The 27796-nt window shown below is 43.9% G+C and overlaps 1 protein-coding gene across 1 annotated transcript in view; it reads left to right on the top strand.

Moving 5' to 3' along the window:
- Positions 1–20163, top strand: part of nmbr (neuromedin B receptor) — a 47142-nt gene extending 26979 nt beyond the window's left edge. The window contains exons 2-5 of the mRNA XM_041805986.1: positions 360–501; positions 2126–2341; positions 14346–14584; positions 20001–20163. Of these exons, the coding sequence (XP_041661920.1) occupies positions 360–501; positions 2126–2341; positions 14346–14584; positions 20001–20163 (760 nt within the window). The remainder of the gene's footprint in view (positions 1–359; positions 502–2125; positions 2342–14345; positions 14585–20000) is intronic.
- Positions 20164–27796: the final 7633 nt, after the last annotated feature.

Genomic DNA, 27796 nt, shown 5'->3' with positions numbered 1-27796 from the left:
CTGGAACTTCAGGTGTCCTTCTACTACAATCCCTGAGACACATTTACTGACCTCAGCTGATCCTCGTCTCTCTAACTGTGAGTCTACTAGCACCAACTGTCTGGACCTCTGTAGAATCAGCTCAGTCACTTCAGAGGGTTTAAATATTTCTTTGTATTTTTTTTGTCAGAAAAACTGAAACGACATTGATGTTGATTGATTTATAAAGTTAATTAAGGGTAAAACATCCTTTTTTGTGATATCTGGAGGAACATAAAGCGTCTGATTGTGGTTCCATCTGTTATGACGGTTGTATTTCTCTGCTGTCAGTGAACCTAGAGGATGTGTTCGTTAATCTTTAATGTCTCTGTGTTCCTCAGGTATAAGGCGATAGTGAACCCCATGGACATCCAGACGTCCAGCGCTGTCTTCTGGACGTGTCTGAAAGCCGTCTCTATCTGGCTGCTGTCCGTCCTGCTGGCTGTTCCAGAGGCCATATTCTCTCAGGTTGTCACCTTACAGGTAAAATAACAACAAACCTCACTTCGTTGTCCATCCTAAACTCTTTTCATCTCTGTATTTAAACATTCCAATGTAGTCTGATGAGTCGATGCTGGCTCTGATGGTCTGAGGCTGCTGTAAAGGAACAGAAACCTGGTCTGGTAGGGGAACAGAAACCTGGTCTGGTAGAGGAACAGAAACCTGGTCTGGTAGAGGAACAGAAACCTGGTCTGGTAGAGGAACAGAAACCTGGTCTGGTAGGGGAACAGAAACCTGGTCTGGTAGAGGAACAGAAACCTGGTCTGGTAGGGGAACAGAAACCTGGTCTGGTAGAGGAACAGAAACCTGGTCTGGTAGAGGAACAGAAACCTGGTCTGGTAGGGGAACAGAAACCTGGTCTGGTAGAGGAACAGAAACCTGGTCTGGTAAAGGAACAGAAACCTGGTCTGGTAGGGGAACAGAAACCTGGTCTGGTAGAGGAACAGAAACCTGGTCTGGTAGAGGAACAGAAACCTGGTCTGGTAGGGGAACAGAAACCTGGTCTGGTAGAGGAACAGAAACCTGGTCTGGTAGAGGAACAGAAACCTGGTCTGGTAGAGGAACAGAAACCTGGTCTGGTAGAGGAACAGAAACCTGGTCTGGTAGAGGAACAGAAACCTGGTCTGGTAGAGGAACAGAAACCTGGTCTGGTAGAGGAACAGAAACCTGGTCTGGTAGGGGAACAGAAACCTGGTCTGGTAAAGGAACAGAAACCTGGTCTGGTAGAGGAACAGAAACCTGGTCTGGTAGAGGAACAGAAACCTGGTCTGGTAGGGGAACAGAAACCTGGTCTGGTAGGGGAACAGAAACCTGGTCTGGTAGAGGAACAGAAACCTGGTCTGGTAGGGGAACAGAAACCTGGTCTGGTAGGGGAACAGAAACCTGGTCTGGTAGAGGAACAGAAACCTGGTCTGGTAGGGGAACAGAAACCTGGTCTGGTAGAGGAACAGAAACCTGGTCTGGTAGAGGAACAGAAACCTGGTCTGTAAGAGAAACAGAAACCTGGTCTGTAAGAGAAACAGAAACCTGGTCTGGTAGAGGAACAGAAACCTGGTCTGGTAGTGGATGTAGATGGTAGATGTGGATGTGACCTGGTGTCTCTTCAGACCAAATGTTGGCTGTCCATCACTGCAGCATCTCTCTCTCTCTCCCTCACTAAGTGTGTAAGAGTCAGATTTATTGACGATACGAGCGTCCGTTCAGCCTAATGGTCTTGACTGATGTGTTATTTTCCTCCTCTCCTCTTCTCTCCTTTCTTCTCCCTCTCCTGTCTCTCCTTTCCTCTCCCCCTCCCTCTCTTGTCTCTCCTCTTTCTCCCGTCTCTCCTTTCACTTCTTTCTCCTGTGTCTCCTTCCTCTCCTCCTCCCCTCTCCTCTTTCTCCTGGCTCTCTTTTCTTTCCTTTCTCCTGTCTCTCCTCTCCTCTTCTCCCCTCCCTCTTCTGTCTCTCCTCTCTCTCCTGTCTCTCCTCTTTCTCCTGTCTCTCCTCTCTCTCCTGTCTCTCCTCTTTCTCCTGTCTCTCCTCTCTCTCCTGTCTCTCCTCTTTCTCCTGTCTCTCCTCTTTCTCCTGTCTCTCCTCTCTCCTCTTTCTCCTGTCTCTCCTCTCAGGGTCACAGGGACAGTACCAACGTCACCTTTGTGAACTGTGTGCCCTACCCGCTGTCCAATCAGATGCACCCAAAAATCCACTCAGTGATGATCTTTCTGGTTTACTTCCTGGTTCCTCTGACAATCATCTCTGTGTATTACTACCACATCGCCCGCACGCTCATCAAGAGCGCCCACGACATGCCAGGAGAGGTCAGCGAACACACCAAGAGACAGGTGAGGCTGAAAACGCTGCTGTTTATTTAGACTGTCAGAGTGGATCAGTATCAGAGTGGATCAGTTTATTTAGACTGTCAGAGTGGATCAGTATCAGAGTGGATCAGTATCAGAGTGGATCAGTATCAGAGTGGATCAGTATCAGAGTGGATCAGTTTATTTAGACTGTCAGAGTGGATCAGTATCAGAGTGGATCAGTTTATTTAGACTGTCAGAGTGGATCAGTATCAGAGTGGATCAGTATCAGAGTGGATCAGTATCAGAGTGGATCAGTTTCCTTCTGAATGACTGCTGTCTGAGGTTTTCTACGGGAATTTGTTTTCAGATTTTTTCTCCCTTAAGACATGAAGATCTTTTTATTTGACCTTACTCTCCACATCTCTGCTACAGAGGCTGGGAAATTAAGATTCCAGTAAACAGTGAATTTCATGAATTTCCTGATTGTCTGTGGGTTAAACAGATCTGTCCTTTTCTGCAGGATTTAAACTTTAACCCGTAGGAGAGATTAAAATGGGTCCGTCCTGTTCTTCAGGAGCGTGTTCAGTTAGCGTTTCTTCTTCATGGTCGGCTCCTCCTTCATTAAACCAGCGAGCCGTCAGTCTGTCTGTTGGCGGTAAAAGCAGAAAATGAGCATCCCCACTGGAGGCAGCGGAACAAAATAATGGCAGCAGGCTCTAAGGTGAACGTACGCTCTATTCAGACAGTGAAGCTGCAGGCAGACTGACCAATGGAGAGCTGGGTAGACTCTCTCTCCTCTGGGTGTTCAGACAGACCGAGGAGAAATATCAGAATCTGAATGTCCGTCAGTCCGGCACGGAGTTTTTAGTCTTTTCTTGTCTTTGTAATAAAAGTCATCTACTCTTCATCAGAGTTTTTATCAGCAGTAATCTATTTGTAGCGGTCCTCGTCCCGTCTTCCTCTTTACAGAAAGGTCATTTAAAACATTTCTTTACTAAATTAACACTGGTGCCATGGTTACCCTATCTGTCCAAAAGGGGTGGAGCTAAAACCACATTTAACCTTAATTTAAAAAGATAAAGACCCACTGAGACTCTTTTACAATGGGGACCTGGCCAAAGTCCTAATAACTAATAAACAGACTACAACAGTGAGTTAAAACAAACAGGCCATCTAGAAGTGGGCTCTGATTCCTCTGAGGACTCCTCGGTTGTTTCTCCATCACTGACTGCCGCTCTGACACGCTGCTGCTCGCTCTTTAATAATTTATCTCCCCCTCCTCCTGACCTCTCCTCCAGAGCAGAGATCAAACTGGTGTAAAGCGACTGACACACTCCTTTAACCACAGATCCATCATAGCTGAAAGATTTACCCATGCTCAGTTAGCGGGCGTGTGGTTCAATAAAGTCTCTGCTGGTTTTCTCCCAGCTTGGACTGAAACTGTCTCTAATGAGACATGTTAGATGTTTTAATTTTTAGATCATTGCAGAGTCAGACTCGTTTGCAGAAAATAAGTGAAATTAAAGCATTTTAAATGATATGCATGAAGTTTTTACTTCCAGCAGCTGGAGTGCCGATGTATATGACTAGAAGTCTTCAGAAATCTCCAGAAAAAGGAGTGAGGAGTAGAATAACTATCCTGTGTCTCCACCCTCTCCAGCTCATTACCTGAAGGAGTCACCTTAGAAATATTAACACTGAGGGGAGGAGATCTCAGTGACATGGAGCCACCTCCTCTGGGTCTGTTTAGTACTCAGGGGACTCTGTGGAGCAGATGACCTCCACAGACCCCGGGGTTAATGGAGAGACCGACCAACAAACAGTGAATCAACCTGAGACTGAGACAAACCGCTGAGACGTGAAAAACACTCTGATGAACAGTGGAACAACTCTGATATCCTCAGAGGCAAACACAGCTCTGCATCATAGAGATCACAGAGCTGTGGCACTGACGGCGAAGGGTTGGTCCATGAGCTTTCATCCGACCAGAAATCTCAAGATATGATGAAACAGAAGCTGCAGGAAACGAGAGAGGAGCATGCAGGGGTGGGGAATCCAGACAGAGAGAGGGACACTGGTGATGCTGGGATCCTTACAGAGACTGAGGACGTCCTTGTAGGGGCTCTTGACTCGCTGAAACATTAGGACAGAGCGTCTCTGGGAAGCTTTGGATGCTGCCTTTAAACCTGCATATGACAGATGAGAGCTTGGAAGTTGAGGAGCAGGTCACCAGGTCAGCAGACTTGGCCTTGAGCAGGGAGGGATGGGTTTGCTGGGAATGGTGGCGTGGCGCTCACATCATCTGATTATGTAGATGAAAGTCTTTCAGTCCCCCTGGTATCACCATACTCCTGGGCCTCCTGGACTCCTTTATGACTACTTCCTTTTGGCGCCGCCATGACTCTGACACTGGCATGCTCAGGGGAGCGAGAATGAAAGTTTGATACGGAAGCAGCCGCCATGCTTCTGCGGGCGCCTGCAGCTCTCAACTGGACCAGGTGTTCAGAAAAAGAGCGGGAAAATTAAACACTAGGCTGACAACTTTGGCAACAGGCAAAGTGAATAGAAGTCCAAGTGCAGGCTGTTCATCACACTGGTGGCAGCATCGTGCTGTGGGGATGCTTCTCAGCAGCATCGTGCTGTGGGGATGCTTCTCAGCAGCATCATGCCGTGGGGATGCTTCTCAGCAGCATCATGCCGTGGGGATGCTTCTCAGCAGCATCATGCCGTGGGGATGCTTCTCAGCAGCATCATGCTGTGGGGATGCTTCTCAGCAGCATCATGCCGTGGGGATGCTTCTCAGCAGCATCATGCTGTGGGGATGCTTCTCAGCAGCTGGCCCTGGAAGGCTTGTAAAGGTAGAGGGGAAAATGAATGCAGGAAAGTCCTGGAGGGCTGTGATTGCAGCCAAAGCTGACTCTACACATACTGACTAGAATGGAGTGAATATTATTGCACTTATTTTAAATAACAGAATTTTATCTCATTGACGTCTTTATAGAAATATGTTTTCACTTTGACATTAAAGAGTGTTTTTTTGTCAGAAAGCCACATTATAATGACCATGACTGATTTATCAAATCAATGAAAGGCTACTGTGTCTGGAGTATGTCGTTTTTAGAGAGGTACAGCAAACATAAAATAATCTTTCAGGAACCTTAGAGAAAGAAAAAAGAGGGAGTTCATATGGAGCTATTATTGTTGCACAACTATTCACAAATCTTTGTATGCATTTGCGAATACCTTTGCAACAATAATAGCTCCATATATTTACTCCTCAGCCCATCCTGTCCTTGGTAAGGAAAGCATGTAAAAGATGAAATCATCAAAAATGTTTAAATTCCAAACCGACAACCCTCGACTTTCTAAAACTTAGAAGCAGAATTTTTTCTCTACCTTTTCCTCAAGGTCACAAAGAAGAACTTCCTGTCCGTCTATTTGTCATTCGTGACTTTCATTGAGCAGAACTGACTGTTTTTAAAGAAATGGCCGACTGACAGCTCAAAAACAACAACATCATTTTATGCACCGGTGCCTGACAGTAAAAAATGCATCAACGATAATCCTCAGAGGGATGTGGCGTCAGAGCAATCAGACCGAGGCTATTAGAGGCATCCACTTGGCAGATGGAGCTGACCGGACTTCAGAACCACTTTCAAACTTTTCCTGGCACACAGAATCAAAAACTAACAGTGAAACTCCGTCTACTCCACGGGAGGTCCAGAAAACCAAGCCATAATGGAGTTAATATTTAAAAAGCACACAGAAGGCTGGAAATGCGATCAATGCTGCAGGTTTTCATATGCAGAGCCTCCCAGCGCTCCACAAAGTCTAAATAATTACAGCTGATGACTCCGTTCACCTCCACATTCACAGCTCTCTGCCTGCAGAAGTGCCTTCTGTCCTAAACTGTGCCGTCTCACAGACACCAGCAGCAGCACTCTGGATTGAATTATTGGAAGTGACAAGTGAGTGACAGGCGCTGGATTCGACAAAATGATAGCACAAGCCGCTGCCGCCACTTTGTGAGTGCGGCTTGGCTGCAGGTGTAGCAGAGAACGTGGCGCAGAGACGATGACAGCTGGAAGATAGCCACGACTGAGACCATGGACGCTGCTGCATTTTTAACACACAGCTCGTCTTTACTGCATCAACTGGAGGAAGCAGGAGGCCAGATTTAAGCCCGTTTCAGACTGGGAGTGTGACACGCCTTGATTTTCAGTTTGATTGCATGTTAACAAGTCGGGGCTTTCAGACTGCCTGCACATGCACTGCATCTCTTGCACCTGATACGCACGGCTCAGGCATTTTTTCCTCATACAGCTATGGACCATATTGGACAGGACAATGATAAATGGAGAGCCATATTCACATTGTTGTAGCACATATGCACATAGAATATGTTTAATGTGTTTCTTCATAACCCTGAGGAAGGCCACAGGCTTAAATGTGCCTGTTTTATAAAGCTGTTCTCTAAAGATCTGCTATTAGTAAAGCTTTCTCTCTCCACACTGGTAGAATATGTCACAGCAAAGATAAACACACTAAGTGCTTTTCTGGTTTATGCTTTTCACAGTAAAAGCCTGGTTTAGCATTTGTACAGAATGCTTTTATTTTAAATAAATCCAGACACACTTCCTCTATACACTGAATCAAGTCGCTTATGAGGGATTATTCAGGTAAACCTTGTGGAGAAGGACAGGGAGAGAGCAGGGAGATGCAGCTGACACGAAAACTAGCGCCCTGTTCAAAGGCCGGCGCTGACACAAGCAAAACACACTCCCAGTCTGGACAAGATTTAAGGCTGTAAACAAGATCCTGCAGAGCACATTCAGTCAGTAATCATGTTTCAGTAATAAACAAGATCAGCAGCACATTCAGTCAGTAATCATGTTTCAGTAATAAACAAGATCAGCAGCACATTCAGTCAGTAATCATGTTTCAGTAATAAACAAGATCCTGCAGAGCACATTCGGTCAGTAATCATGTTTCAGTGATAAACAAGATCAGCAGCACATTCAGTCAGTAATCATGTTTCAGAAATAAACAAGATCAGCAGCACATTCAGTCAGTAATCATGTTTCAGTAATAAACAAGATCCTGCAGAGCACATTCGGTCAGTAATCATGTTTCAGTGATAAACAAGATCCTGCAGAGCACATTCGGTCAGTAATCATGTTTCAGTAATAAACAAGATCAGCAGCACATTCAGTCAGTAATCATGTTTCAGTAATAAACAAGATCCTGCAGAGCACATTCGGTCAGTAATCATGTTTCAGTGATAAACAAGATCCTGCAGAGCACATTCGGTCAGTAATCATGTTTCAGTGATAAACAAGATCAGCAGCACATTCAGTCAGTAATCATGTTTCAGAAATAAACAAGATCAGCAGCACATTCAGTCAGTAATCATGTTTCAGTAATAAACAAGATCAGCAGCACATTCAGTCAGTAATCATGTTTCAGTAATAAACAAGATCAGCAGCACATTCAGTCAGTAATCATGTTTCAGTAATAAACAAGATCAGCAGCACATTCAGTCAGTAATCATGTTTCAGTAATAAACAAGATCCTGCAGAGCACATTCGGTCAGTAATCATGTTTCAGTGATAAACAAGATCCTGCAGAGCACATTCGGTCAGTAATCATGTTTCAGTGATAAACAAGATCAGCAGCACATTCAGTCAGTAATCATGTTTCAGTAATAAACAAGATCCTGCAGAGCACATTCGGTCAGTAATCATGTTTCAGTGATAAACAAGATCCTGCAGAGCACATTCGGTCAGTAATCATGTTTCAGTGATAAACAAGATCAGCAGCACATTCAGTCAGTAATCATGTTTCAGTAATAAACAAAATCAGCAGCACATTCAGTCAGTAATCATGTTTCAGTAATAAACAAGATCAGCAGCACATTCAGTCAGTAATCATGTTTCAGTAATAAACAAGATCAGCAGCACATTCAGTCAGTAATCATGTTTCAGTAATAAACAAGATCAGCAGCACATTCAGTCAGTAATCATGTTTCAGAAATAAACAAGATCAGCAGCACATTCAGTCAGTAATCATGTTTCAGTAATAAACAAGATCCTGCAGAGCACATTCGGTCAGTAATCATGTTTCAGTGATAAACAAGATCAGCGTTGAGCCTTAATCAGAGAACTCGAGGACCAGTTTAAGGGCTTTGTGATCCAGTGGACTGGACTTTCAACCAGGGGAGTAACGGTTCACAGAGACACGGTTCAGTATTGGTTCAGATCATCGATGACAAACATAAAAATCCAGCTTCATCATTCTAGATGTCCCTTACCTATTAATGATAATAATAATAATAATAATTATAATAATAATAATAATTATTATTATTATTATTATTATCATTATGTATTATTAGGTTTTATTATCATTATTATTATCATCATAATTATGTTTTATTATTATTATTATTATTATTATTATTATTATTGTTATTATTATTGTTATTATTATTATTATTATTATTATTATTATTATTATCATTATTATTATCATTATTATTATTATTATTATCATCATCATTATGTATTATTATTATTATTATTATTATTAGGTTTTATTATCATTATTATTATTATTATCATTATTATTATTATTATTATTATTATCATTATTTACCTTCCACTAACATGAGTGCAGCTAATTTCTTTGTCTGAATCAAACATGTGAATCAATAAATCCTTTGCTCCATCTAGTGTTTAAGACTTTCATAATAGTTGGTAAAATCTCTTGATTAAAAAAAATAACAGTAACAATGAACACAACATAGAATGCAAATTAAAACATGTAATTATGAGAGCAATTCATCACATTTGGGATTTTTAAAGTGAGCTGTCACTTAGCTCTGTGAAATGTTTTAAAGGGCGGCGGGCTGGCAGAGGTAGTAAAACCACACCTCTGTAGGTAAAATCAGGAACACTCAGACTGATCCACAGAGAAACTGCAGTTTCGTACTGACTATTCTAATCCAGATCAGTCAGAACCACTTAGTGATCCCTCAGGAGACAGTTAGTTTGGAATAAATGAGCTTTAGGCTCATAAATATGTGAAACAGATTGACTAGAATGAATGCTACATGTGTCAGAGCTAAACAGAGAAAACCTAATAAATGCAGATGAACTGGTGAATCAGTATGGAGCAACAGTCTGTGAAACAGAGGAGCAGGAAGGTCAAAGCTGTGCTTCCATTCACAGAGATGTTCTTCACTGACAGATGTCCCACTCTGTGTTTTTCTCAGAGGACAAACTCAAACGTCAGAGCGACCGAGAGCTGCTGGAGACCGTCCTGAATGAGGAAGAGGAGCTCTCAGGCCAGATTCATGTGTGCTCTGGCATAGGAGATACACTATATGGACAAAAGTATTTAGCCGCCTGACCATTACACCAGCGGGGACTGTAATGAGATCTTTAATCTGCAGTTTTTTGCTCTAACAGCCTCCTCTCTTCTCTGAAGGCTTTAACAACAACCTGGAGTGTTTCTGAGGGAATGTGTGTCCGTTCATTCTGTAGACTAGTGATCCTCAACACATGGCCCTTTTGTTATAATCTGTGGCTCTTTCACCATCCGTCTTCTTCCGCTTATCCGAGATCAGGTCACGGGGGCAGCAGCCTAAGCAGGGAAGCCCAGACTTCCCTCTCTCCGGCCACTTTGTCCAGCTCTTCCCGGGGGATCCAGAGGCATTCCCAGGGCAGCTGAGCGACATAGTCTCTCCAGCGTGTCCTGGGTCTTCCCCAGGGCCTCCTCCCAGTGGGACCTGCCCGGAACACCTCACCAGGGAGGCATCCAGGAGGCATCTGGTCCAGATGCCCGAGCCACCTCATCTGGCTCCTCTCAACGCGGAGGAGCAGCGGCTCTACTCCGAGTCTCTCCCAGATGGCCGAGCTTCTCACCCTATCTCTGAGGGAGAGCCCAGACACCCTGAGGAGGAAGCTCATTATAACTGCCTGTATCCGCGATCTCGTTCTTTCAGGCACTACCCACCGCTCATGACCATAGGTGAGGGTGGGAACATAGATCGACCGCTAAATCGAGAGCTTCGCCTTTTGACTCCGCTCTTTCTTCACCATGACAGACTGATGCAGAGACCACATCACTGCTGACGCCGCACCGATCCGCCTGTCGACCTCCCGCTCCATTCTTCCCTCACTCGTGAACAAGACCCCGAGGTACTTGAACTCCTTCACTTAGGGCAGGATCTCATTCCCAACCTGGAGAGGGCATTCTACCCTTTTCCGACTGAGGACCATGGTCTCAGATTTGGAGGTGCTGATTCTCATCCCAGCCGCTTCACACTCGGTTGCGAACCGTTCCAGTGAAAGCTGGAGGTCCCGGTCTGACTAAGCCAACAGAACCACATCATCAAAAAGCAGAGACCTGATCCTGAGGCGCCCAAACCGGACGCCCTCAACACCCTGGCTGCGCCTAGAAATTCTGTCCATGAAAGTTATGAACAGAACCGTCTTAATTTGAAATTTTATTCCCCTAGAAAACCTCAGAAAGCATCAACTGTGATTCACATGAATCCGTTAGTTCCCCACACCTGTACCGTAGGATTTAATGTCTACCTTTTTTTATGTTTCCATTGCTCTTATTTGAAGTCTTTGCCCTTTTTTTCCATTTTTTCACCACTTTTAATCAATTTTCCCACTTTTATTCCATTTTTACTGCTTTCATCCAGCTTTTTGTAAATCTTTCTTCTTGCCACTTTTTGCCCATTTTATTCCCATTTTCCCACCTCTTTGCTGCCTTTTGTTGTTTTTGCTACTTCTTGACAATTTTTGCAGCCTGTTCCTCTTTTCTGTCACTTCTCACCCCATTTTTAACATTTTATGCCTATTTTGTCCATTTTCACCTGTTCTTGGCCGTCTCTTGCTACCGTTAACTTATTCTTAGTGCATCTGTGACTTTAATTTTGCCTCTTTTCATCACTTAGATTGTGGCTCTTGTAAAGGTATTTTCCAACAGTTTGGCTCTTTGCTTGACTAACCCTGCTGGAGAGCGTTTCTGAGGTCAGGCTCTGATGTTGGACCAGAAGACCTGGACCACAATCTCTGTTCCAGTCCATCCCAAAGGTGCTGGATGGGGTTGAGGTCAGGACTGTGGTCTTTCTAGTCCTTCTCTGGTCTCTGGGCCACAGTCATGTCAGCATTGGCCAAACTCAGACTCCACAGTCCAGTGTCGGTTTGTTTTACTCCATCCGGCGCTTGGCTCTGGACTTGGTGATGTGAGGCTTGCATGCAGCTGTTACCATGGAAACCCAGTCACGAAGCTCCTGCTGGAGGTTTGGAGTTCACATTAAAAGTTCAGAACTCTTCGGGTTGCCCACTTTTAGGCACCATGCTCCTTAGCGGTCGTTGACCCCGCTCTGTGATTTTACCTGGTCTTCTCCTTCATGGCTGAGTTTCTGTTGTTCCTAAACTCTTCCACTTTCTGATAACATCACTGACAGCTGACTGTGGAATCCAGCAGGGATGAAACTGAAGGCATTAGAAGAATAAATGTTTCTGAAGCTCTGACACCTGGGTGAGTCTCTCATTATGATCATAAATGAGGCTCATTTGTTTACAATCTGCCTGAAACACAAACACATCCAATCATGTGAGTAAATGTGTTTCTACAGGCGCCAGACCACGTTAAGATCCAGAACCAAACCAGGAGCCTCTCTGTCCTCAGGAAGCCTCAGCTCGTCCAGGATTTATCTCTGCTGGAGAGTTAGAAAGTGAAGGAAAGTCCTCTGAGAGCAGCTCTCTCTGGAAACTTCATCACTCTGAGTCATTTCTATCACAGCCTGTTAAAGCTGACATTGTAAAGTGTCAGAGGACTGATGAAGATGATGATGAAGGTTCAGTGAGTTATTAAAGGAAGTGTTGGGAGGTAATGTCAGTGTCAGTGTTGATGCTTTTATTTTGAAGGATAGCAGAGCGACGAGGGGAAATCAGAGGACAGACAGTCGATAAATCACTGCTGTGTTTACTTTAAAAGTTTCTCTTTAACGCTGAGGCCTGGTCCTGGTCCTGGTCCTGGTCCTGGTCCTGGTCCTAACAGCATCGAAAGTGTTCTAAGAATACCCTGCTCACCGGTCACCTGGGCCGTCGCTCCGGCTCAGACGGACTTCTAATCAGGGCTGGCAGCCCAAAACTCCCAGGTGTCTTTGCTCTCAGAGACACAGCAGCTCTGCATTAATCATCATGAGCTGACGAGACGCTCCATTACACCCGACTGGATGCACTCAGAGCTCTGAAAGCTGCAGGTGAACTCAGGTACAGGTGTATTAAAGAGTGTGTATTTTACAATGATGTCACCCCCAGAGCTGGGACTGAGACCTATCCACACAGACTCAGAGAGACTGAGACCTATCCACACAGACTCAGAGACTGAGACCTATCCACACAGACTCAGAGAGACTGAGACCTATCCACACAGACCCAGAGACTGAGACCTATCCACACAGACTCAGAGAGACTGAGACCTATCCACACAGACCCAGAGACTGAGACCTATCCACACAGACTCAGAGAGACTGAGACCTATCCACACAGACTCAGAGACTGAGACCTATCCACACAGACCCAGAGACTGAGACCTATCCACACAGACTCAGAGAGACTGAGACCTATCCACACAGACCCAGAGACTGAGACCTATCCACACAGACTCAGAGAGACTGAGACCTATCCACACAGACCCAGAGACTGAGACCTATCCACACAGACTCAGAGACTGAGACCTATCCACACAGACTCAGAGAGACTGAGACCTATCCACACAGACTCAGAGAGACTGAGACCTATCCACACAGACCCAGAGAGACTGAGACCTATCCACACAGACTCAGAGAGACTGAGACCTATCCACACAGACCCAGAGAGACTGAGACCTATCCACACAGACTCAGAGAGACTGAGACCTATCCACACAGACTCAGAGAGACTGAGACCTATCCACACAGACCCAGAGAGACTGAGACCTATCCACACAGACTCAGAGACTGAGAGTGCAGAAGGAGGAGAGTCTACTAAAGACTGACTAGAACAGCATTACTCAGACCTGTTTAACCAAAGAGCCAAATTATGGAAAAATACCTTTGCGAGAGCCTCAAAGTCGCAAAAAGGGTTAAAGTGGCAATAAAAACAAGGTAAAGAGGGCAAAATAATCAAAAAATGGCAAAACTGGATGAAAAGTGAGGAAAATGTAGAGAAAAAAGGCAGAAGAGGCAAAATTTGGGTGAGAAGTGACAAAAAAAGACTTACAGGTGGCAAAAATGGTCAACAAGTATTAAAAACATGACAAGGAATGAGTGGAAAGTGACTAAAATGGGCAAAAAGCAGCAAAAGGAGGAAGAATGGGCAAAAAAAGGAGAAACGGGTGGCAAAAATTTGGGGGAAAAGGGCATGTAATGCCAACAGCGGCTTAAATGGGTGAAAAGTGGCAAAAAAAATTGGGGAAATTGCAAATAGTAAAAAGCAGGATAAACAGTCAACAACTGTGTAAGCATGGGAAACAAGCTGATTAATGTGACAGGTAATGATGATGTCTGAGGTCAAAGTTCGTCTCTATTTAAGGTTTTCTGGAGGAGAATATTTCAGAGCCACGCGCTGAGGATCGCGGGTTAGAAGGAGGAATATTTATGCACGCACTGATTGACGTCTTTTTGATCATTTTAAACTGTAATGTCAGCACTTTCATACTTCCTGCCCCTATCTACGTATTTCTGCCACTCAGACGCTGACGTCATGGTCGCCCTCTGCAGCAGAGGTTCATGTAAGAGGTCATGGAGAGGTCGTACAGCACAAAGCTCTCATTGTTGATGCCGAGTGGTTTCAGAGCTCCGGTCTGATTAAATGTATGTAGCTGAATTATCTTTAGCGCATTATGACGCCTGCAGGCCTGGTCTACACGTCTGTACCAGACATCCTGGCTATTCTCATTACCCCTGCACTCTGACCCCCCTGAGCTGTCCAACCACCAGGCAGCACATCTCAACGTTTCTTGGATCTTTGTCTCTCCACAGATGGAGACGAGGAAGCGTCTGGCGAAGATCGTGTTGGTGTTCGTCGGCCTCTTCGCCCTCTGCTGGTTCCCCAACCACGTCCTCTACATGTACCGCTCCTTCCACTACCATCAGATGGACCTGTCGCTGGCTCACCTGGTCATCACCCTGCTGGCCAGAGTCCTGAGTTTCTCCTCGTCCTGCGTCAACCCTTTCGCCCTGTACCTGCTGAGCGAGAGCTTCAGGAGGCATTTCAACAGGTTGGAGCTCTGATTTTCTAGATCCAAGAAAAAAAAGGTCTGGACTTAGAGCTGATACGGTTACAGTGACGCGCTGTCAGAGGAACGAGGAACAGAGTGGTTCCTCAGACACGTTTATTCTCAGGGAGGAGCAGCCGGCTCCGTCCTGTCTGAGCTCCACTCTTCAGACCATTATGGCTCAGAAACACCAGAAAATAATTACAGGTTTTTATCTGCAGCATCCCAGTCCTGTTTGGTCTACATGAACTTCACACAGCGCTGTACAGCAGTGGTTCTCAACCTTGGGGTCGGGACCCCCTTGGGGTCCTGAGGCACTAAGAGCAGGTCTCCAGATTCTCTAAAAAAACTGTGAATATTTTTGAATTCCACTGTTTCCAGTTTACACCAGTTTTTCCAAATTTTAACCAGTTTTCATTGTTTTTTTTCCCACAGATTTAAACACATTTATGCCATTTTTAACCCTTTCCACCCCTTTTCTGCCTGTTTTTGCCTCTTCTAAACCAAATCTCACCACATAAGCCTGATGTTGTCTCTGTTGACCCATTATTGCCACTATTAACGCCCAATTTTTCCCATTTTAACCACATTTCATTATCTGATATGCCCTTTATATGGGCCTATTTTTTCTTTCTCAGTTAGCAGTATTTTGCCAATTTAAAGCCTCAGACACTTTTTCATTCTTTTTTACCACTATTGATTTCCATTTTGCCTTTTTTTGGGCTATTTTTTTGCCATTATTAACCCATTGGAGCCATTTTCATCACTTAGATTGTGGCTCTTGGCTGTGGCTCATGTTTTCCATGTTTTCTCTGACCACAGAACAGTTTTCCATCTTTCCTCTGACCACAGAACAGTTTTCCATGTTTCCTCTGACCACAGAACAGTTTTCCATGTCTCCTCTGACCACAGAACAGTTTTCCATGTTTCCTCTGACCACAGAACAGTTTTCCATGTCTCCTCTGACCACAGAACAGTTTTCCATGTCTCCTCTGACCACAGAACAGTTTTCCATGTCTCCTCTGACCACAGAACAGTTTTCCATGTTTCCTCTGACCACAGAACAGTTTTCCATGTCTCCTCTGACCACAGAACAGTTTTCCATGTTTCCTCTGACCACAGAACAGTTTTCCATGTTTCCTCTGACCACAGAACAGTTGTCCATCTTTCCTCAGTCCATGTTAAACGAGCTTTGGTCCAGAGAAGACGGCGGTGTTTCTGCAGTGTCCCTCACTCTCAGAGATTTCTCCAGATTCTCTGACTCTGTAATGATATTCTGGACTGTAGATGGAGGAGATTCATTGTTGTTGCATTTTTAATATATTTTTCTGAAACTGTTCCACAGTTAGACTCAGTTTTTGGTCGATTATTGTTTGCCCATCTTTACATCTGAGAGACTCTGCCTCTCTTAAAGGCTCCTCTTACACCCAGCCATGTCCCTGATCTGTTGATAATTAACCTCATTAGTGTGAAAATGGTCTTCCATCTGCTTATCATTAGTACCACTTACTTTTCCAGCCTTTTGTTGCCCTGTCCCTACTTTTTTGAGATGTGTTGCTGCCATCAAATTTATTGTAATAATTTGAATGAGCTGGTAAAATGTCTCAGTTTAACATCTGATGTGTTGTTCCTGTTCAGCTGTGAATAAATCTGGGTTTTTCTGTTTAAGGCTCATTTTCCACAGCGTCCCAGCTTTTTTGGAATTTGGGTTATGCACGTGATATCAAATGCACCAAACTGTTGATCATAGTTTTCATTTGATTTTTAGTTGTTGCTGCTCCAGATAAATCTGTCTTCATGTCTCAGTGAGGAACATCTCCCCACCGTTCCCAGTCTGCTGGTTCCCAGTAAAGAAATGCATTATGGGATAAACTGCCTTTATCATATGTCAAAACACAATGCTCCACTTTCAGATCAAAGAGGCTCCATAAACTCAAAGTGAAGTAATCACGGCCTCTGCTATTTTCTAAATCTTCTCTTTCCTCCCAGCATCCTCAGACGGGTCGTCTCCTGTTTTAATGATGGAGGCGCTCTTCAAACCCATTTCCTCTCAATCCTCTAATAATCTGTGAACCCGTATCCTGGGGATGACTCTGGGCTTCTTTTAGAGTCATTTGATGGCGTTTCCTGAGACCTCAAAAACATTCAAGGAAATTGGGAAAACATGTGAGGCCCTCAGGAAGCAATCACAGAGAAGCAGGATATAACAGGAGGCCAGTAAATCACCTGTCAGTGGATTTATTCCAGTGCTAGACTCTGTTCCCAGTCTGGGGATTTCTGTAAAGTACTAAACCTTTAAAAAGCCTTCAGTTTTCTCTGTCACGTCGTCTTCATGGTCCATTTTTAAAGGTTAATCTGAATATAACTGTTAGTGGATGCAGACCCTGGAGACAGAGAGGACACCGGGTTCTTCTGTGCCTTTTTTACCAGTTTATTAACCCATTGAGTGCCAGCCCTCTTATAAAAAGGAAAGTGGCTTGTGCCAGCATTTTTGGCCATTTTGAGTCATTTTTCAAGACCCACAGAATATTTTGTACTATGACTCTGAAAACACCAAAAAGCTCAAATGAAAGAAGAATCTCTCTATTTCATGGTGGACAAACCGCTTGTTTGTGGCTTGTTCTGTTCTTGATTTATCTGAGGTTGAATAGAGGCTGGTTTCACCAAAAAACACTATTTTCTAGAAAACTGAGAAAAATGCATTTTTGTGAAAGAGAGTCTGTCAAGCAGAACAGTGATTTGAATGTTATAATTTAGCCTTCAATGACATAAAAGACACCTGAAAATTGTTTTACAAATGTGATTTTATTGTAGAATAAATAACAATACTACCAGCCACTGTCATTCACACTCTGGAACTGGACGGCCTCCACGGGACCCCCCGATACGCCCACGTCCTCTCCTGCTTGCGTGTCCCCTGGCACTGCCTGTAAATTATAGAAGTAATATAATAGCTATTAAATTTGTTCTATATATAATATATAATCTCTAATATAGAATTGTTTTGTTCTTAGCTCTTTTGCTGCCAACAGACGGTGCTGTAGAGCTGCGTGGGGCTGCTCTTCTCTCCAGTCTGCTTCTGAAATCACAGGATCATCAGTGATGGATTCATTGATTAATCTGTCTGAATAATCAGTGGGTTCCTGACGTTAACTTACCTCCATCGCTCTGGGACGGAGAACAAGATTCACTCCGCTCACTCGGCAGCCATTCCTCAGAGTCTGGGTCGGAAAAGTCCGTCTCTGAAGTGTCGTCGCTGTGTGCCTCCAGCTGGCGACCTGGCGGCGTTCTTTAGCCTCTTTGCCGGCCGAGGCAGATCAATAAAAGCGCTGATCCCTGGATTCTCAGTTGTTCAGTTCAGTGTCGGTTTCAGTGAGTCAGTGATTTCTCAGGCAAAAGTTTAAAGTTTCTTCCAGTGTCTATTTTAGAACTTGTAGCTTAGATTACCTCTGAATGCTCTGCTCTTTGACCCCAGGGTCGCCACCTCTGAATAGTTAACCTCGCAAAGCAGATAGAAACGCCCATTTCTGTGTTTCTCACTGGTGAATCCACCTTCAAAGCTTAGAAAGTGACAGGACCAATCAGCGACGAGGGGCAGTACTTTCAGGCACGGCGGAGTCAAAAACCACAAAAGTTGTGTACTGACATGTCTACAGTTGCCATGGTTACCGTTATGCAGTTCTCTATGGAGTTTACTCCTCGGTAGCGACTATGTCACGTGTTTTGTTGCTCTGATTGGCCTGTAAAGATGTGACAGACAGAACGTTCATCCAATCACACTCTGAGTTTTATTTCAAAGGCTCTGCCCTTTCCAAACGCCGTCTATGAGAGGTTTACCAGACGGACGTGTGAAACTAACCCATCCAGCATGTCAGGTTACAGAATATGAGGACTGGGCCAGACTTTAACACTCACAGACCCCAGAAGAAAAACCAGAGAGAAGCTGTAGGTGAGTAATGATCAAGCAGAGAATACCGCTGCACACAAGAGTTTATTTAAGCTCACCACACCTGAGCCAATCAGGGCCAATCAGGGCCAATCAGCCACAGACACCTGGTCCTGCACTGAGATAATTCTGTCCCTACAGCATCATTTTTTCCCCTCGGCTGGCCTCACACTTCACCGTTCTAAACCTTCTTCTATCCTGATATCATGCTGGACCAATCAGAGCCTGAACCCAGGAGCCAGACCAGGAACAAGTCTTTGTCTTTATTATCCTTATGATGAATAAATGACTCATTCAGGGGCCTTAGCACGCTAAAAACGCACCGAACATTGTACAACATTAGCACCAGGTGAAATGTCAGCATTTTAGCGTCTTGGTTTAGTTTGTGGTTTGGTGGTCACAGGAGCCCCAAACATCAGGACTGGGACAGCTTTATTTCAACCTGAAAAAAATCATTTTTTAACCTGACACACCGGATGGATCTGTTTCACACATCCATCTGGGAAAGCTTCAATAGGAAATGTTTGAGAAAAGGCAGAGGCTTTGGAAAAAACTCAGAGGGGGATTGGATGAACGTTCTGTCTGTCACATTTCTACGGGCCAATCAGAGCAACAAAACACGTGACGTAGCCGCTATCGAGCTGCACGTGTGCAGTAATAACGCAAAACGTGGCGACTGTAGACATGTAAGTTCTCCACTTTTGTGGTTTTTGAGAAGAAAACATCTCACTGCTGTTGTTTGTTCTTCTTTTTACAAAGAAATGTGGTCAAGCTCTGATAAAACTTTAGCAGCATCCATGCTAAGCTCTTCCTCCATCACTGCACCAGCTCTCGCTGCTGCTTGTTTACGTCACGACTCCGCCGCGTCTGAAAGTACCGCCCCTCGTTGCTGATTGGTCCTGTCACTTTCTAACCGGGCCCAAACAGACGGGAGCTTTGAAGATGGATTCACCAGTGAGAAACACGGAGACGGGCAGATCCATCTGCTTTGTAAGGTTAAGATTTTTAATGGGTTTAAGAGACTCAGACTTAGTGAAACTTATGTAAACATCGTTCTATTCAGAATTTTCCAGTGAGACAGCAGGGCTAAATGCAAATATCTCATCAAGGCTCCCCCTACTGGCAACAGGAAGTGGCACAGTTTGGCTAGTGGTTACTTCCTCCTTCTCTGTTGAACATATCAGATTTGAAACGACAGGCCTCATTAGCTTCACAATATCTGTCCACTGTGATGTTTCATTGAAGGATGCCACGGTGGCGGTAATATCTCACACATTTAAACCTTTATTTACTGTCGGCCGCCTTCTTTAAGAAGCCGTTACCAGCTCTGTTAGACGCTGTCTGATCTTGTTTTGCCTGAATCTGCTCTGATTTTCTGTCTTTCTCACACCGTCGTTTAAACGCAGACAGGAATTAAACCTCAGTTTAAGTTTTTATCACTCGCTGACTTCCCTCTCTCCTCTTCCTCCCCAGTCAGCTACGATGTGGTCGAGGTCCCCGCCCTGAACGCCAAGCCAGCTACCTGCACAGCACCTCCCACATCCGCCTCACCTCCATCAAGAAGAACACGCCCACTGCCGCCATCACTGCCCCAGCAGCCAACGGCAACTCCAACAGACAGGAAGTGGCTCTGTGACGCTTTGATCCATGATTTTCAGCTTCACTTGGTCGTCTTTGAGACCAGATGAGGTTCTTCACTGAATCCCAGAGGGGGTTTATGGGTAGAGAGAGCGCTGAGGCCTGTCTGGTTGGATGAATGTACCTGTTGTGTCTAAGTGGACTAAATCATCGACATGCTCATCCTGGCAAAAACACAAAAACTAGAAGTGCCTCTTGGAACGAGAGCAGGGGAGCCGCTCCTCACCTTCCTCTCAGGCGACTCTTCTTCAGGTCTGATGAAACTGACGGCCCTAACCAGCATGGAAACCGCACTAGCATGTCGGCTGTGGAAGCTTGTTTATTTGTGCTTAAGTGTTGCTGTGCTCATCGTTGGCTGTTTGGAAAGCTGACTCTGCATAATTTCAGAGAGAAGGACGTTTGGTCTGCTACCTTACGATAAGAAGAGTCAACATCTTCAAGCCGTCAGGACTTCATGGATGAACACTTAACCCTTCAGTTTCAGGACGGTACTTCTCTGAGCTCCTGCTGTGACTGATGTTTTATAGTGAAATGCATTTGTAGCAGTTAAAAAAACGACCCCAAGCCTTGCAAACTAAAACATCACGCTGTGTGGTCCTTGGTAAATGTCTCATTTTGATGTCTGTTACTCTGTGCGTCCGCCAGATACAACTCTAATAGATCGTTTCTGTGCACGCCGCACGCCATGTCAGTCCACAGAGAGCATCGCTGTCCATCTCCAGTGCCACGTCACACCATGTCTGATTAGAGCAGAGCCCACTGAGAGCACTCGTCCACCGCCGCAGAGCAGAGCGATGCAGAAAGGACCAAGGACCGTCCTGCTCTTCTCAGATGAGTCTGACTGGTCCGTTCTTATATCAGGTTGTTTCAGACTGGAGCTTTGTAAGATGGATCATGACTGACGTGGAATCAGGCTGATCCCCCTGCTGTGCTTTGAACCTGGGTCTGATCAGAACATTTGAGGTTTGTGGACTTATCTGGTGTTACAGAGTCATTTAGCATCCCCATTTGTCCACAGTGGCCTAAATCTGGAACAGGGGTTCTGGTGTTAAGGGACACATGTCGCCCTGACCAGCATACCAGCCCCAGGCTCCTCTAACAACCTCAGCGTTATAAACCACTGAGCTATCCAGCCAATTTGATCTTCTGCCACAATTTCAGACACTGAATTAAGTCACCAGTGGGTGTTTTAGCCTGCACAGAGGGTGGCAGAGCGCTCCTCTAGCCCAGTGGTTTTCAAACTTTTTTATGCCCAAGGCACGCCAAAGGTTAAGCCAAAATCTCAAGGCACACCATATTCATATCAATACAAAAAGACTTTAAACCATACTACAGTCAAGGTGGCCTTTAAGGGGAGATAATGGGGAGAGCTTTCTGGGGCCCTGCCAACTGGGGGGATGACGGAGATGGCAAAAGGTGGCAAAAATGGGTTAAATGTGGCAAAAAGTTCCCAAAAAAGTGGCAAAAATGGGTTAAATGTGGCAAAAAGTTCCCAAAAAAGTGGCAAAAATGGGTTAAATGTGGCAAAAAGTTCCCAAAAAAGTGGCAAAAATGGGTTAAATGTGGCAAAAAGTTCCCAAAAAAGTGGCAAAAATGGGTTAAATGTGGCAAAAAGTTCCCAAAAAAGTGGCAAAAATGGGTTAAATGTGGCAAAAAGTTCCCAAAAAAGTGGCAAAAATGGGTTAAATGTGGCAAAAAGTTCCCAAAAAAGTGGCAAAAATGGGTTAAATGTGGCAAAAAGTTCCCAAAAAGGTGGCAAAAATGGGTTAAATGTGGCAAAAAGTTCCCAAAAAAGGTGGCAAAAATGGGTTAAATGTGGCAAAAAGTTCCCAAAAAGGTGGCAAAAAGGGTTTAAATGTGGCAAAAAGTTCCCAAAAAGGTGGCAAAATGGGTTAAATGTGGCAAAAGTTCCCAAAAAGTGGCAAAATGGGTTAAATGTGGCAAAAGTTCCCAAAAAGTGGCAAAATGGGTTAAATGTGGCAAAAGTTCCCAAAAAGTGGCAAAATGGGTTAAATGTGGCAAAAGTTCCCAAAAAGTGGCAAAATGGGTTAAATGTGGCAAAAGTTCCCAAAAAGTGGCAAAATGGGTTAAATGTGGCAAAAGTTCCCAAAAAGTGGCAAAATGGGTTAAATGTGGCAAAAGTTCCCAAAAAGGTGGCAAAATGGTTTATATGTGGCATAAAGTTCCCAAAAAGGTGGCAAAAATGGGTTAAATGTGGCAAAAAGTTCCCAAAAAAGTGGCAAAAATGGGTTGAATGTGGCAAAAAGTTCCCAAAAAAGTGGCAAAAATGGGTTAAATGTGACAAAAAGTTCCCAAAAAAGGTGGCGAAAATGGGTTAAATGTGGCAAAATGTTCCCAAAAAGGTGGCAAAAATGGGTTAAATATGGCAAAAAGTTCCCAAAAAAGGTGGCAAAAATGGGTTAAATGTGGCAAAAAGTTCCCAAAAAGGTGGCAAAAATGGGTTAAATGTGGCAAAAAGTTCCCAAAAAAGTGGCAAAAATGGGTTAAATGTGGCAAAAAGTTCCCAAAAAGGTGGCAAAAATGGGTTAAATGTGGCAAAAAGTTCCCAAAAAAGGTGGCAAAAATGGGTTAAATGTGGCAAAAAGTTCCCAAAAAGGTGGCAAAAATGGGTTAAATGTGGCAAAAAGTTCCCAAAAAAGTGGCAAAAATGGGTTAAATGTGGCAAAAAGTTCCCAAAAAAGGTGGCAAAAATGGGTTAAATGTGGCAAAAAGTTCCCAAAAAAGTGGCAAAAATGGGTTAAATGTGGCAAAAAGTTCCCAAAAAAGGTGGCAAAAATGGGTTAAATGTGGCAAAAAGTTCCCAAAAAAGTGGCTAAAAAGTAGGATTTTCTTTTTTTTTAAACTTGGTTAAAAATAGCATGAATTCATAACTTTAACACCCATTTCAAGCCAATAAAAGCTGCCATGTTTTTCAGCTCTAGATGAGGTAACTGTTAGCCAGGATGCTAGCACCAGTGCTACTGATCCAACACACACACACTGATATCATCAATAAATCCCAACTGGGGTGGTCCATGTCTGGGGTTTTTCAGGGTCCAGATCTGTGGGCAGGCCCGGTTACAGTACTTGTCATAAAGTCGTAGTAATAACGGATTGTACCTTGGCACACCATTTGAGAACCGCTGCTCTATTCCACTAAAACTCAGGATCTGTGTTGAACGCTGGTGTCTTTGTCAGTTCAGGCACTTCAAAATCAGTTTTCTCTACCAGCAGTAGTTAAATGTGAAGATCAGATCAGACTATCTTCTTGTCCTCTGCAGCGGTCACCGTTTCAGACGAAGTTCTGTTCTCTATTTGTTTTCTATGCTAGTTTAATGCTAATGCCAGCAGCAGTTACAAACTGGGTTGCTGCTACTTCTCGCCAACCTCTCTGATGTGTTAGCATGAATTCTAGAGGAAGACTGGAACGTGCCAGAGCTCCCGTCGGAGGTCACCAGGCGTCCTGGATGTGGTTTTGATTGTCGTTCGCTTTGGCACACTACACGGGTCGAACCGCAACATCCCTGTCAGTGAGAAACGACCACGACCAACTGAAAAGGAGACTGGAGCGAACGGCCCAAACAGCAGAATGGCCAGCAACTGCATTTAGCATTAGCATCAAGCTACAGAATGTTAGCAGAAAACAGAATGTCACAGCGAAGCACAAATGAAGGGATTTCTGCAGGAAGAGCGTTGTCAACACACCAACGTTATGTTCACGTTCGCACCGACCGGTCAGACCTAGCAGGAAACAAACCCTGAGATGATTCAAGGTCCTAAAAGTGGTGACACATGGAGACAGGGAGTTTAAAGGGCGGTTTTTGGAGTTTGTACTTGGTGGAATTTTCCTCCAGAATTTTCCGTGAGTGTTGCTCCTTCAAACAGGAAGAAGTGGAGAAGCTAGCCTGTGCAGCACTGGGACCATTTCACCAGAAATAAAGTCATAAAGCAGGTTTGAGGTCAAACGGACCAAAAAAATCTGACATTTTTGAAGCATTTTGTTTTTCACCCAGAAAGCCTCTGTGTTTAGAACTATTTAGCAATGCGAGCTACGGCTACATGTTCTTCCTCAGCTATCTGAGGCTAAGAGGCTAGCTGAGCTCCTTTAACATGTCAGACATTCTTATTGTGTCACAAACATTCTGATGTACTATTAGCAGAATAAACCTGGTGGGATCAAGGGATGTTCATGAACGAGTCTGTCCTACTGAACGACTCTTTAATGTGAGCCGTTCATGAACCAGTCTGTCCTACTGAACGGCCCTTTAATGTGAGCCGTTCATGAACCAGTCTGTCCTACTGAACGGCCCTTTAATGTGAGCCGTTCATGAATGAGTCTGTCCTACTGAACGGCCCTTTAATGTGAGCCGTTCATGAATGAGTCTGTCCTACTGAACGACTCTTTAATGTGAGCCGTTCATGAACCAGTCTGTCCTACTGAACGACTCTTTAATTTGAGCCGTTCATGAACCAGTCTGTCCTACTGAACGGCTCTTTAATGTGAGCCGTTCATGAACCAGTCTGTCCTACTGAACGGCTCTTTAATGTGAGCCGTTCATGAACCAGTCTGTCCTACTGAACGGCCCTTTAATGTGAGCCGTTCATGAACGAGTCTGTCCTACTGAACGGCTCTTTAATGTGAGCCGTTCATGAACCAGTCTGTCCTACTGAACGGCTCTTTAATGTGAGCCGTTCATGAACCAGTCTGTCCTACTGAACGACTCTTTAATGTGAGCCGTTCATGAACGAATCTGTCCTACTGAACGACTCTTTAATGTGAGCATTTATGAACGAGTCTGTCCTACTGAACGGCTCTTTAGTATGAGCCGTTCATAAATGAGTCTGTCCTACTGAACGACTCTTTAATGTGAGCCGTTCATGAACGAATCTGTCCTACTGAACGACTCTTTAATGTGAGCATTTATGAACGAGTCTGTCCTACTGAACGGCTCTTTAGTATGAGCCGTTCATAAATGAGTCTGTTCTACTGAACGACTCTAATGTGAGCCGTTCATGAACGAGTCTGTCCTACTGAATGGCTCTTTAATGTGAGCCGTTCATGAACGAGTCTGTCCTACTGAACGACTCTTTAATGTGAGCCGTTCATGAATGAGTCTGTCCTACTGAACGACTCTTTAATGTGAGCCGTTTATGAACCAGTCTGTCCTACTGAACGACTCTTTAATGTGAGCCGTTCATGAACGAGTCTGTCCTACTGAACGGCTCTTTAATGTGAGCCGTTCATGAACGAGTCTGTCCTACTGAACGACTCTTTAATGTGAGCCGTTTATGAACCAGTCTGTCCTACTGAACGACTCTTTAATGTGAGCCGTTCATGAACAAGTCTGTCCTACTGAACGACTCTTTAATGTGAGCATTCATGAACGAGTCTTTCCTACTGAACGACTCTCTAATGTGAGCCGTTCATGAACAAGTCTGTCCTACTGAACGACTCTTTAATGTGAGCCGTTCATAAATGAGTCTGTTCTACTGAACGACTCTAATGTGAGCCGTTCATGAACGAGTCTGTCCTACTGAACGACTCTTTAGTATGAGTCGTTCATAAATGAGTCTGTTCTACTAAACGACTCTAATGTGAGCTACTGTAGCTAGCTCCTGTTTGAGTGCCCTCTTCCTCCTCTGTCCTTATTTCATCCACATTTTAACAACCAAACTAGTAGCAGATGAAGAGCCAAAATCAAACTGGTGAAAAGTGGCAAAAACCTCTTGAAGTAGCAATTAAGATAAGTTAAAGGAGGCAAAAATGTTTAAAAAGTAGCAAAAATGGGTAAGAAGTGACAAAAATAAGTTACAGGCGTCAAAACATCATCCAAAAGTGGCAAAAATGTGGCAAAAAAATGAGTAAAAGTGATGAAAATGTGGAAAAGCAGTGAAGAGTGGCAAAAATGGGCAAGAAATAGGAAACAAATAGTATGTAATGGCAAAAGGTAGCTTAACCCTTAAAAGCCTGAATATATAAATTATAGCCAGAAAATTCTAATTGTTTGGAACTGAAATATTTATTTCACTTTCTATTGAATTCCAGAAAAATCCAAATTCCCATAAATGTAACAAATATATTTTTTGTATCTCATTTGATACATTAGGTGTTTTTGGTAGCTGAAAATCCACTTTAGAGCATTTTCATCATTTATCAGATTGTATTCAGATTTTTTTGTAATTTATTGATTTGATAGAGGTTTTATAAAAGTATGTATCAAATATGATACAATAGGCTTTTAGGGGTTAAACGGGCAAAAAAGTGGCAAAAAAAATTTGAAAAATGGCAAAAATGGCAAAAAGTGGTATTTAATGGCAAAACATCGCTTATTTGGACGAAAAGTGTCAAAAAATGGTAAAAAAAAAAAAGAATAAAAGAGGGGGTGGGGTAAAAATTGGAAAGAAGTGTCAGAAAAAAGTTGCAAGATGGCAAAAAAAAAAAGAGAAAAAGAAAAAAGAAAGAGAAAAGGGTATTTAATGGCAAAAGGAAGCTAAGATGGGTGAAAAGTGGCAAAAAAATGTCAAAAAAGTTTGTGTTTTTTAAGGTTTTCTGGGGAATAGTATCTAAAATAAAGACATAAATGAGCCCCTGGCTGAGGATCTCTGTTATGGTTTGAACTGTGAGTGTTTTCATTGATTTCTGCTGGTTTTGGCTGGTTGTATTTCACTGTTGTGTTTTCTTGCTTGTCCTGATGTGCTTGTATCTCTACGGCATTGAAATGAGGGAAACCCCTCCAGAATAAATAAAAGTTTGAAATGAAATTAAATGAAAAGTCTAAAGAGTCTGACTCAGCAGGACTGACTGGAGGACCTGATAGAGGAGTTTCAGAGTCTGGTCAGTGTCACCGCTTTGGCATGAACAAGTCCACGTTCACAGGTCCACGTTCACAGGTCCATGTTCATGGGTCCATGTTTACAGGTCCACGTTTACAGGTCCATGTTTACAGGTCCATGTGTACAGGTCCATGTTTACAGGTCCACGTTTACAGGTCCATGTTCACGGGTCCGTGTTCATGGGTCCATGTTTACAGGTCCATGTTTACAGGTCCACGTTTACAGGTCCATGTTTACAGGTCCATGTTCACAGGTCCATGTTCATGGGTCCATGTTCATGGGTCCATGTTTACAGGTCCATGTGTACAGGTCCATGTTTACAGGTCCATGTTTACAGGTCCATGTTTACAGGTCCATGTGTACAGGTCCATGTACACAGGTCCATGTTCACGGGTCCATGTTCACGGGTCCATGTTCATGGGTCCATGTTTACAGGTCCATGTGTACAGGTCCATGTTTACAGGTCCATGTTCATGGGTCCATGTTTACAGGTCCATGTTTACAGGTCCATGTTTACAGGTCCATGTTTACAGGTCCATGTTCATGGGTCCATGTTTACAGGTCCATGTTTACAGGTCCACGTTCATGGGTGGATGCTCTGCTCTAAACACACAGAAAAGTTGTGTTCTCTTGACAACTTTCTGATTTTAACCCTGGAAAATGAATGTTGTTTCAGTGTCAGGCATGTTTCTGTTAGAGATGAAGCTGAACCTCATCAACATGATCATGTTTCTGATAGAGATGAAGCTGAACCTCATCAACATGATCATGTTTATGTTTGATAGATGAAGCCTCGA

The sequence above is a fragment of the Cheilinus undulatus genome, linkage group 14 (assembly GCF_018320785.1).
Source record: "Cheilinus undulatus linkage group 14, ASM1832078v1, whole genome shotgun sequence".
NCBI lineage: Eukaryota > Metazoa > Chordata > Actinopteri > Labriformes > Labridae > Cheilinus > Cheilinus undulatus.
The sequence above is the reverse complement of the archived record's forward strand: the minus strand, read 5'-3'. Positions and strand labels throughout refer to the sequence as shown.